Consider the following 12,518-nt stretch of genomic DNA (forward strand, 5'->3'; position numbering starts at 1 on the left):
CCATCTTTGGTTGGCACTTCTAGACTTGCGTAAAGAGATCTCTACACACTAGACTCTTGTGGTTGTGGGTAAGATATAAATTTACCCACATGCTCATGGGTTATTTGTTGTTTATTTTGCCACTCTCAAAGATCAAGAAGTTGTTCTTGATATAGGGGATTGAAAATGGTATTCTCTTCCTCTCTCTCTCTTTGTCCTTGGATGGCCTCCTTTAATGAGTTCAAGGAGACTATTGATATTTCCTTTCTAGGTAAGGCTTCCCTATCCCCCCCTATAGTTTTTGTCTAAATCATCTTACTAGGCTATTGGTAATATTTTGGGCCATTTCCTTAAGGTAGGCTCAGATATTAGTAATTTCTTTCATACTTCCTTTGCTTGTATCTTAGTGGATATGGAACTATTAAAGGCTTTACAAGGTGAGATTTTTCTTCAAGTGAATGAATGCCCATGGACTTAGATGATCAATAATGAGGGCATTCCTTTTCACTATAGATATTTTTTTGTTGGGCATTTGACCTCTACTCATCGCTATGGCCCTTTTGTAAGGTCTTTCTTTGCCTAGTGGAAGAATGCTCTTATGAGCCACCTCATGGTATCCCTTGATGAATTAGATGATGATTCAAATGATTATACTTATTTGACGCCTCCTTTCCTTTTTGCTTCCAATATTTTGGATGCCTTGGATGTTGTGTCCTATTTTGTTACCCCAAAGTTTATCTATGGTTGCCTAATTCTCCTCTTCCATTTTTTGTTCTTGATACCAAGTCTCGGGTGAAATATATATCTCCCTCTTGGCCTAGTTATTATTTACGTGGAGTCCCTTTAGTTTTTTCTAATGATTCCTTATTTCCTACACCTAAAATTTTAACTCATGATAATTCAACTTCTTGGACAGTTATATAACATAAGAAGAAAATTTATTCTTTGAAGGTCTCTCTCCCTCTTAGGTATTTTCTTCGAGGGTGAAGTTTGGTTTTAACTTAGATTTTAATTGATTTTCTAGGGTTATTTCCCAGCTATAGCTAGTTGTTTGGTTTTCACTGTACGATTGTTGTCCTACAAGTTGGTTGCAAAGCTATTGAATTGATCCTTTATTAATTTTTATTTTTTTCAGGTTACCTATTTGGTATCCTTTTTGTTTTATTCTAGGGTCTGGGCCCTATAAAAATATAACTTATTAAAAAATGAAAAGATAATATTGACCATATTAGAGGGGTTAGTACTTAGTATGATACACGCACGGGGGCTTCACTAGCTAGGAAATATTATATCATGTGCATTCATATTGGGGGGTTTAATATCCTAAACAATAAGCTCAATTTATATTGCCTATCTAATAGAAATAGGGGGGTTTTAATTCGAGTTGTGTATTGGGAGGGGGAGACAAAAAAGGAGTTTAAGGCAACACTTTTTTAAAATAGGGGGATTCTTTAGTATGCCATGAATGCATGTGATATAACCTAGGTTCACTAAATGAAGCCCCCGTGGATACACGTAGAAATATAAATATTAAAATCCTCATGGCATTCTCCACCATAAGTTAAAGAACCCATAATGTAAAAAAATCGCCAAACTAACATTAAAGGTCATGCACACTAGTTACAACCTCTCAAGCACTAAAACCTCTTCCTTAAAGGAAATAAATATTATAAAGAATAATTTTTCAAATATAATAAACTAAAGTTGTAAATAATTGGGGCTTTCATGGTGGATGGATATATTTAATTCCCAAATTAAACTATTCAAACTACCACACTAAATTGTTATCAAACCACCTAATACATAAAATCAAGTTAATATATTTAGTGAATTTAAAATTAAACTCACTACCTGTATAAAGTAATAAAGCTGCCAGTGGAGAATTTTATGTTAAAAACCCCAAAAAATATTATGAAATCAGAGATTATAAATTTTTGAGCCGAATATAGATAATGTCATGAAGCTTAAAAAAGAGAATTTCAATTTCAAGACCCTAGGGGACATGACCTTTGGTAGTATATTTCAACTTTACCTCATGTTGAGTTAATAAGTTTTTAGAAGTATTTATGAAAATATATATCAATATTTTGACACATTAGTATCAAAGCTAAAAGGTTCACACCTCAAAACATTTAGCCAAAATTGGAGACCTCTGAATAGGCTAATAAATAATAAAAATAGCATAGGAAAATAATTATTAGTCCACAAAATCCAAGACTCTCGATGAATTCCTATGTCTTCTAGATGGCATTAAAAAAAAAATTCCCATACATGATGGGCTATCTCATAGTGATGAGTATGAAACCTAAAGCCATCCCAAGCCATTTACTTATTTAGTATAAAAATTACAACATCAAATTTATAATTTATGGGCATCGTTTTCTTCCAAATCTTTGATACTACATTTAGTAAAATGTGCCAAGTCTTTCTAATAGATTACGAGTAACCCACTTGTCCTAATTTTATAATATTTCCTTACACTCTTTAATATTAAACCACAAATTACCCACCTTAATATTATTCAATCCAATTAGAATATAAATTATTAAAACCAAATTAAATAAAGTTACTAACATCTAATTGAAATTCAAATTTTAATGTGTGATGAGCGAGATCGAGCGTGCAGGCTTTAGAGGGCAAGATAGGGTTTCATCAGCCGATGATCCTAGACATGGCAATGAGGATATCGACGCAGACGGTGGGGGAGAGGATATCCCACACTTTGCTCCTACCTCCTGCGGTTGATGTGCGGGCCCATTTTTGCCTCTGCTTTATGTGTGGTTGCGGACCGGTGTGGTGGGAGCAGCTCCTCTGGCGTCTGGAGTTTTTGTTTAGGGATGCCCATTCCCTCGTATGTTGTTTTTTCTCTACTTCGTGAGGATGGGGGTTTGTTTTTGGTTCGTGCTGGGAGTGGAGGGGTCATCTTGATGCCTCTCTGGTATTCGTTTGGGGATTTTGCCTGCCGCCTCCTCTTTTTTTGTTCTCTTGGCGTGGAGGGGAGGTTTGGGATTCAGGTGGTGTTTCCTAGGCCTGGTTCTTTTCTGGGCTTGGTGCGTGCAAAGGGATGTGTTGGAGGGGTGCTTTTCTCTGTCAAGGCCTAGTGATCTCTTCTGTGGTGGTTTCGCTAGGTGTTCTTGTCTTGTCTTTTGACAGGTTCGTCCCTTTCGAGGTCTTTGTCCAGATTGGGCCACGGCTTTCTGAGGGAATGATGGAGAACTTTTTTCTGCACGACTTTGTGATCGCTCAAGGGTTTGTTTGCCTTCTCATTTACTCTCTCTATTTTCTTTCTTATGGGTTGTGTGCTGAGGTTTCTATTGAGGTGGATTTGTGTCTCGCTTTTCATCCCGATAGTAGATGTAGGGAGTTTTTTCAGATTGCTACCTTCCTTTGGTGATTGATCTGGTCTCTTTTTCTCATGGTTATGGGAACCATGCTAAAACCCAGAGATTTGGGTTTGGGGAGCTTGCTAAAACCCCGTGGGATGGATTTCTTTGGTCTTGAGTTATTTATGAGAGCCCCTATTTTCTTGTTTCAACAGAAGGTTAAGGGAGCCTTTTCAAAACCCTTTTTTATCATGCTTTTGGAAAGTGATCTTTTTTGTGCATGCTTGGTCTATCCTAGTTCCCCTTTTGATGATGGTTTTTTTATCCCTATCTCGCCTGGTTCCATGGCTCAATTTATTATGCTTTTATATCTCCATCCTGTCATTTCTCTGATTAGTCCTTTTGATGTGGATTTGTCTTCTATGCAGGTGGATACAGAGGTGGCTAGAGGAGACCTGTCTCCTATTGAGGTGGAGTTGGATGTTGTTGGTTTTGCCTGGAAGCCTATTTCTATTGCTGAAGGTATTGGGTGTTGTGTTAAGACCTTATTAGGTTGTGGGAGCCTATTAAAACCCTCTCTCAAGGTTAAGGGAGCCTGGTAAAACCCTTGGTTTATTTCTTTGGATAGGCTAGATGCTGGCAATTTTCAAGGGCCCAGTCTGGCCAGTTTGTGTTTTTGGTTAGGATCTGGTTTTGTTGCTAGTGAGATGGAAATTCTATTATAGGTTAAGGGAGCTTGGGAAAACCCTGATTTTTGGCTAGGGGTTCCTGTTAAACCCTCATTTTCTATTTCTCAAATCTATAAGGTAGTTTAGATGTGCTGTTGTTGCCAGCCTAGTTTGTATTGTCTCTCTTTTGTATTTGGCTAGCGGTTGTGTTTTAGTTGCTCTGTCCTATAGCCTCTGGTGCCACGAGAGATGTAGCTAGCGGTTGTGTTTTAGTTGCTCTGTCCTGTAGCCTCTGGTGCCATGAGAGATGTAATGTTTAATCCCTTTTGGATGTCTCTGGTTTTGCTGCTGGTTAGCTCTATTGCATCTGTCTGCAGCATCCCTTTGTTGGTTCTAATTCCGTGAAAAATCTGAGGGTTTCATGTCCCTTCAAAACCTGTTGTATGGGGTTTCTGGTCCCCTCAAAACATGTTTATCCTAATAAAAAAAATCTAATTAAAATACATAATTAAAGAGAAAAGGATAACAAGATCTAGATATATCTTATTGTATTTGATTCATGTTTCAATTTTCATAATAAGAGATTAGCATGTAGTATAGAATATTGTGACCCATTGATCATGTTGTGATGTATTTCAAGATAGAATTACAGACGTGATCTTGGTCTTTTGTCATGATCTCAACCTTTAGTAATGATATTGTCATTCAAATTACTACATATATAAAAATCTAATTGTTATATATCTCTGAATGCATATAATATTTAAGTTGACAAAAGATTATGTGGATATGATAAGATTAAATCATACTTATACACAACGCTTAAATGTACACATAAACTATCCAAATGAAAAAAATAATAGATTGACATCTCAACCAAAAAGGTTCAGTGCTTATTCAATGGGAAAGTAAAAAATTAGAAAGAGAAGACATCAACATGAACCTACAAAGATACAAAGAAGAACAAGAGCTGTAGATATTTACAATTAAATGAATTAAAACTAGAGATATGCACATAAGTAGATCCACATGATATATACAGAGAAGTAATCAAAATATACTATATTCTATTATATAAAGTTATTTCTAAAATAAAACATTCAATTTATTTTAGGAACTAGACAACTCATCAAATTGGGTTTTTCACAAAAAAATAAAAAATGAAAAATCCTTGATATTTTGTTCAATAAGAATGGTAGAGAAAAAATTTCATAGTGTATTTAAATTCCTAAAATATATTTCTTTATGATAACCTCCACACTCATTAAAAATTAAAAAATTACACAAAAAATGATATAATCATAATTATTATGTCCAAGGGTTGGGGGCTCAAGCTCGATTAGCATTGGTGAGAACTTCTAGTGGTGAAGCCTGAGATCATGAGGTCTAGTCTTCCCCCAGCTAAAATGTTTACCCAACACATTCTTGTAGTCTAAAAAAAATAAAAAAATAAAGATATCCAATACAAAATCTCAAAACTCGCAGACTAAACCGATAACTGCATAATCCCATAATACTTTACTCTCCCACACATGGATATACCACATCACTAGCTAAGCTACACACTACACTAGATTTTTGTCATCGTATAGCACTAAGTAAATGTTCAAAATGTCCCAACTACAATTGACATTTCATATTATTCCATAGCTATGTAGAACACCAATGCAGAACACATAGTGCTCATAATTACCCATATGATGCAAGAAGAACCAAAAATCCTATGAATGGTATGATATGTGAAGAATTTTGCAGCTATCCCTAGAAAATAAAATAGATCTAGTAGAAAAGAAAGAAGAAAACTTGCAAGTAAAATAGAGAAGAAAATCAAAGTTGGATGAATGAAACTAAACCATTTACATTACTAATTTGTATGAATTACAAAATGATATATATAGATCATTGGAGCAGAAATTATGCACAAGATGCATGAAATTTCTGAAGATCAACTGAAGTGGCTGAGAGAAAACTCTTTGGTTAGGATTACATTCGAGCATACAAACATACCTCTCCATAATTTACGGGAGCAAATAGAATGTGTAAGCAAACAAGCATGCATTCATGCTTCTCCATAAATCACATCTTATAAAAGGAGAGCATGCATAATCTAAGCTCTATGGATCATGGTAAACACAAGAAGTTAACTGTGTTAACACCCCCCCTTAAGTCTAACTAAGGAGAGATATGTGTCCTGGCAACAAAGCTTGATAAAAAAACCCACTTACAAAGAGGAAAAGAGAAAACCCAACTGAGAAAAACACCTAGCCATTTATTCAAACTATAGAAGAAAGTTGAAATTGTCGATGAAGAACTGCAAATGAATCCACACTGCAACAAGATTATATCAGATTCATAGAAAACATTGCATGAGTACCTCCAGGATACTTTAAAAATGCAGTTGTACATATTCTGCATTGCTCAAATGGATGTACACGGTCTTTAAACACAGAAATCGATCATCTAAAGATAGGAAGATATGAATCTGCAAACAAATGTGCTCCAAACTAAATGACTGCAAAGATGACCTCCGATTGGGATGATACAATTGTTTATCTAATGTTCAATAATGTCCCACTGGAAAGAAACTCTAGAAGCATTCAAGGATCTGACTCTAGAATCTCATGTAGCCAGGAACCTGCTAGAAAGAATCTCTAGGAGCAAACAAAGTTACAACATTGGAATCTCATGTAGACAGGAATTTAAAACAAAAGAATACTTTTGGTTGTCAATTGGAGGAAGTGTGCAGAGCTTAGTGGTTAATAGCAACATTAATCTTCTATTTTCATTCAAGAAACTTATTAAAAGAAACCTATACTAGATGCTTTAAAAAGAAAACCCCCACATTAAACTTTACGAAAGTTCAATGTTATACAAAGCCCCAAATTTCTCGGATCTTTATCAATGTCATGCTTGCAAAGCATATACAATTTTTAAAGAATCAATATAGAAAATAAGCAAAGAGCATACAAAAATTAGAGGAAGAATATGCATGCATCTAGAAACAGAGGTCTACGTCAGCTTCCATGGTGATGGTAATCTTTTGAAATCTGCCTGCAAATAATTGTGTTTAGCTTCTTCTTCCTAGCAACCTCGCTCTGATACCATCCTCTACAAAATAAAATAGATCTAGTAGAAAAGAAAGAAGCAAACTTTCAAGTAATATGGAGAAGAAAATAAAAACTGAATGAATGCAACTAAATCATTTACATTACTAATTTGTATGAATTTCAAAATAATATATATAGATCATTGGAACAGAAATTATGCACGAGATGGATGAAATTTTTGAAGATCAACTAAATGATAGAGAGAAAACTCCTTGGTTAGGTTTACATTCGAGCATGCAAACATACTTCTCCATAAGTTATGGGAACAAACAGAATGTGTAAGCAAACAAGCATGCATTCATGCTTCTCCGTAAATCACATCTTATAAATGAAGATCACGCATAATCTAAGCTCCGTGGATCACGATAAACACAAGAAGTTAACTGCGCTAACAATATGATCGAGTATAGTTGCCAAACTAGCAACGTGCTCAATGGACTTCATACATCTGGAGAAACAAATCTGCCCATTTCATGGATTTTCCACTTTTTAATCTCCATCTTTCTTCTCCCCATTTTGTCTCTCTAAAGAACATTAAGAGGATTGTCAGATGCAGCATTATCAGGAATGACTATCCTGAACTTCAGTCTTAGGGGTCGCTAGGGTCTAACATAAAGGGGAGAAATGGGCGAACAAATCTCCGTCAGATAGTGTACCTTAAAGCTGCCGCTTCGGAGGTGGCCAATGTTGTTAGAAGAGAGTACAAGTAGCATTTTTCCGTTTTGTATACTCTATTCGCTATCCAGTCCATATTTCGACAGGTGTTTTTGTAATAGATCAAAAGGTATAAAGTAGACATTAAATTATTGCCTATAGCCTCACTAGATGTAAGTGCAATAATTTCCCACGTCCTCTTGGAATATAAGTAAACATGTTTGGAAATACAAAGTAATAAGATTTATTTCTATATCTATCACAGACTACTGTTCAAGATCTAGATGATTCTGGTGCTTGCTTTCTGATAGAAAGTCTAGATGCAATTATCTGAATACAGGTAGTGACTTCAGCTGCATCTCAGTTCTTGTTATAATTGAAAAGAACTGATTGTCATCACTTTCTCTGAATTGTTTTACAGAAAGCACTAACGTTGAGTGGAATACAACTAAGCTTCACATTTTCTTCTGTTTCTTCCATTATACAGTTCGTCAAACCCATCTCAAAAAGGAATATCTTCTGTTGTCTATACTTAGCTCTCTAAGACCAGCTGTAATGGATTTAATTGAGAAAAAGGAATGATGCCAGTTGTAAATTGTAATGTAGTTAATTGACATTGAAAAGTAAGCACAAATATCTTTTTCTGCTCATGAATAATTTCAGTAGCATGAGTTTGTTCCTGTAGGAGTGACTAACTTTGAGTACTTGACCCAGGGTTCTAAGTTTTCAATTAACGTCTGAGTCAAAATGTCGTCATAGTTTCTTTATCGTCTGTCTCTACACCATACCCAGCGCCTGCCGCATTGAAGGGTATAGTTGAAGTAAGAGATTGAGAGGACCCTAAAATATTGTAAAATCCATGAAAGTCTTTAATAAAGAGGGTTAAATATTAGTTAAATGTTATACAGAAAGAAAAATGATCGAAACTAAATGTTATACCAAAAAAAAAAAAACTGATCAAATATGGGTTCAATAATAGTTAGCCACACAATCTTGAATCTATAGCGTAAGTGTCAAGAGAGGATTGGAGATGTCAATAAAGAGTTAAAGTTGGCTATAGTTGAAAGATGAGGTATAAGCAACAAATATCTTTCGTGGTATATGCAATTGTGAAATGGTATATCAAGATACTATTTTAGAATCATTTTATCAAGTTTAAATATTCTAATCTTAATTTTTTAGATCATGTTAAGAGAAATGAAATCAATAACTATTTGATATATCTTATAATATTTCTTTGGATAGTTATATTTGGTCTTTACTTCATTCTGAAAATATAAGAAAGAATGGGGACCTCTAAAAAGACTAATAATCAATAGAAATAGCATAAGAAAATAATTATTAGTCCATAAAGTCCAAGGTTATCAATAAATTCTTATATCTTCTAAATGCTTTAGATAAAAATAATATTTTCTATATTTAATGAGCTCTCTCATTGATGAATATGAAACCTAAGGCCATCCTAAGCCAATAGTTTATTGAAAATTACAAATCAAATTTATAGTTTATGAACATCCTTTTCTTCAAAGTTCTTGATATTTGATTTAGGGACAAAATAGTGTCAAGCCTTTCTAACGCATTAAGAGTGTGCCTCTTGTCCTGATTTTATAATAGTTCCTTACATTCTTTAATATTAAACAACCACAAAGCACCTACCTTACTATTATTCCGTCCAACTGAGATATAAATTATAAAAACCAAATGAAAGCATGATAAAAATGGGATATAAATTATAAAAACCAAATGAAAGCATAATAAAAAACTATAAAATATCATGTTAATTATTACATAATAATTAACTGAAAATTACAGCGCAAATCAATATTTTGAAACAATCTACAGCGTTTGTTTTTAGATGCAATCATTTTATATTTGAATCATATGTAAAAGCTCTACAAAACCATCACATGAATTAGTGATGGCTACGCCAAAAATAATAGGTAAGCGCAGATTTCTATGTTTGAGATATAGAAGAAACAGCTCTACAAAATGAAAAGACTCAGAATTATACAAACAATAGTTCAACACTTGTCTGATTTTGTGCTGCCCAAATTCGAACAATACAAAAGGATAGACAGAGAGGAAACCGAGAACATCAACCGCTTTCATCAAAGCTGCCAAATCTGTCATAAAAATCCAACCAGATCTTTCACTGTCAGTAGTGTAAATTGTAAAATAAATTGTAACAGATAACAGTAATTGTAGTATTTATAACATTATATTTACCCCAAACGTAGTTCAGGCTGTAGATACTGTTCTGGTTCTCTCAAATTCATTTGACATGGCTGCAGACGAAGTGCAGGAGTTGAGGGGAGCAAATTAAGAGGATTTCCCTTACCTTGCCCAAATGCCTTATCCAACGCAGGCCCTTCATTACAATTATTCACCTGAAAATACCCAACGTTGAATATTAGTATGGACTTATAAGAGACTAGTAAATTTGAAATGACGAGAGAATGTTGAATATCTAGCATTCATACCATTTTTTGCAGACGGGCAAATCTCTCTTGCAGAACGTCACTCTATAAAAGGGTGAATAAAAAAGCTGTTAAACTGAAACAATTCGTACAGCAAAATAATTCATAAGACAGATCAATTAAAAATCTTACCTCTCTTTCAACTGCTTCAATCTGAAATATTCACACCACCAAAATGATTGTTAACTTTTAACCCACTTAAATTTAGGACAGCTTTCAAAATACTGAACTAAAATCTTACCTTCCGTAGACTGTGCTCCTCTCGCTGAATAAGCTGATTCATAATTTCATGCTTCCATATGAACAACCAGAGAAAAGAATCAGGAAATTGGTTAGTTAATTTTACTAGAATTACTTTATTAAACTTAAAAATGAGGCTAGAGCCAAGCGTTTCATCGGTACTCACTTTCCTTGATCTGACCCTAGATATTGAAGTATTGAGAACATCTTCAAGATTGTCCAGATCCTTTGGTGTAAGTTGGGTAAGATTCTCCCCCATGAAGTGACTGTAAATCCATAAATATTTTATATATATTACAGTATACTCGGTGCCTGTGAAGTGATTACGATATATAGTAAATGATAAATACCTTATAGCAGCGTGAAGTCTCTCATTCTCAGCTTCTAAATGTTTAAAATGGAAGGGACTATTCTGTATATTTGTTCAACCATACAAAATACAACTGCGTTAATCTTGACTACACAATGCTCTTTTTATTTTTTATTTTTGTATGATCTATTAAAATGCAGAAAATGAAATTAAACTTAAGATTTATTCTTACTGGATCTCCATGAAATCTCCCTTCTTCAAAATAGTACCTCTCTAAAATTTGTTCTAGACTGTAAAAATTACAAAATTGTTTAAATGTAAAATGAATTATAATGATACACTTTAAAAAAAAAACAACTATTATTAGATAGTTATATATATACACAACCATTTATGATATATAAAATATATTACTTTGAAGATTCAGGTTGTGTGAATAGCTTTCCATTGCTGGAGAATACAACAAGACCAACATCAGCAGAACATAAAATGGAAAGCTCTTGAGCTTTCTTGAAAAGGCCAACTCTCCTCTTGGAGAAGGTAACCTGCCTATTTGATGGATTTTCAATTCTTTTAATCTGAATCTTTCCTCTGCCCATTTTGTTACTGTGATGAAGACACTTTAAGGCTATTGCCAAATACAGCATAAACAGGAATGGCGATGGAGAAGTTCAGTGTTAGGGTTCCTTAAATGGACAAAGAAAGGCCCACGAGATATTGTACCTTAAAGCTGCCATTTTGGAGGTGGCCAATGTTATTAGAAGGGAGTACAATTAGCATTGTTTGGCCGTGTGTACTCTAACTCTATATCCATTCAATATTTCGACAGGTGTTTCACAAGGTACAGATTTGATATTAAATTAGTACATGTAGCCTCGCTAGATGTAAATGCAATAGTTTCACGCCTCATAAAATATAAGTAAACATGTTGGAAATATAGAGTAATGCTTATGAAATTTTCTACCAAGGTATTCTAGTGACCTTCTTTGGAAAAAGGAAGTATGGTTTTTAAATTATACATATTCAGTGTTAGTAGATGATCAGATATAATAAATATTAGATAAAAGGAATTTATGTTATTAATATGCAATTGAAAAATATAATTGTGACAGGAATAACAAGGTGTAAATTTATCTTATTGTGTTTGATTTATGTTTAATTCTATAAAATAAGGAATTATTATGATGTATAGAAGATTCTGACTCATTAATCTTGTTGTAGTGTGTTTCAAGATAAAATTCTGGATGTAATCTTGACTTTTTATATGATCTTATCTCTTAGATATGATCTTGTCATCTAAATTACTACATATTTGAAAATATAATTGATATATATTTAAACACATATAAGAATTTAAAAGTAAAAAATTAGAAAGGAGACATCCACTTGAACCTACAAACATAAAAATAAGAGAAAGGCATGCATATGTTTACAATTCAATAAAATCAGAGATATGCACATAAATAGATTCACGTGGTATATTCATATAAGTACTCAAAGGATATTGTGTTCCATTAGATAAAGTTATTTCTAAAAGCAAACATTTAATTCATTTTAGCAACTAGACAATTCATCAAATTGGATCATTCACAACAAAGAAAAATTATTCATATTTTGTTCAACTAGAATAATAGAAAAACTTCCACATCATATAATTAAATTCCTAACATAAATTTATTTATGAATAACCTCAACAATCATTAAATATTAAAAAAGTTACACAATAAAATTGGTTCAATCATAATTTAAATGTCCAACAC

The 12,518-nt window shown here is 33.6% G+C and overlaps 1 protein-coding gene across 1 annotated transcript; it reads right to left on the reverse strand.

Moving 5' to 3' along the window:
- Window positions 1-9,633: 9,633 nt before the first annotated feature.
- LOC131063734 (truncated transcription factor CAULIFLOWER A) lies at window positions 9,634-11,379 on the reverse strand. The gene is made up of 9 exons (XM_057997637.2): window positions 11,173-11,379; window positions 10,991-11,048; window positions 10,799-10,860; window positions 10,615-10,714; window positions 10,450-10,500; window positions 10,341-10,361; window positions 10,212-10,253; window positions 9,958-10,118; window positions 9,634-9,854 (listed from the first exon to the last, which is right to left on the reverse strand). The coding sequence occupies exons 1-9, from the start codon at window positions 11,355-11,357 to the stop codon at window positions 9,827-9,829; spliced, it is 708 nt and encodes a 235-aa protein (XP_057853620.1). The 5' UTR covers window positions 11,358-11,379; the 3' UTR covers window positions 9,634-9,826.
- Between the last annotated feature and the right edge of the window lie 1,139 nt (window positions 11,380-12,518).

This window comes from Cryptomeria japonica, chromosome 5, assembly GCF_030272615.1.
Source record: "Cryptomeria japonica chromosome 5, Sugi_1.0, whole genome shotgun sequence".
Lineage (NCBI taxonomy): Eukaryota > Viridiplantae > Streptophyta > Pinopsida > Cupressales > Cupressaceae > Cryptomeria > Cryptomeria japonica.

Coding starts and splice junctions, on each gene's coding strand:
- LOC131063734 (XM_057997637.2), bottom strand. CDS start 11,357: ATGGGCAGAGGAAAGATTCAGATTAAAAGAATTGAAAATCCATCAAAT. Junction 10,501..10,614: donor CTAGGGTCAGATCAAGGAAA/GTGAGTACCGAT, acceptor TTCATATGGAAG/CATGAAATTATGAATCAGCT. Junction 10,362..10,449: donor AGGAGCACAGTCTACGGAAG/GTAAGATTTTAG, acceptor TGAATATTTCAG/ATTGAAGCAGTTGAAAGAGA.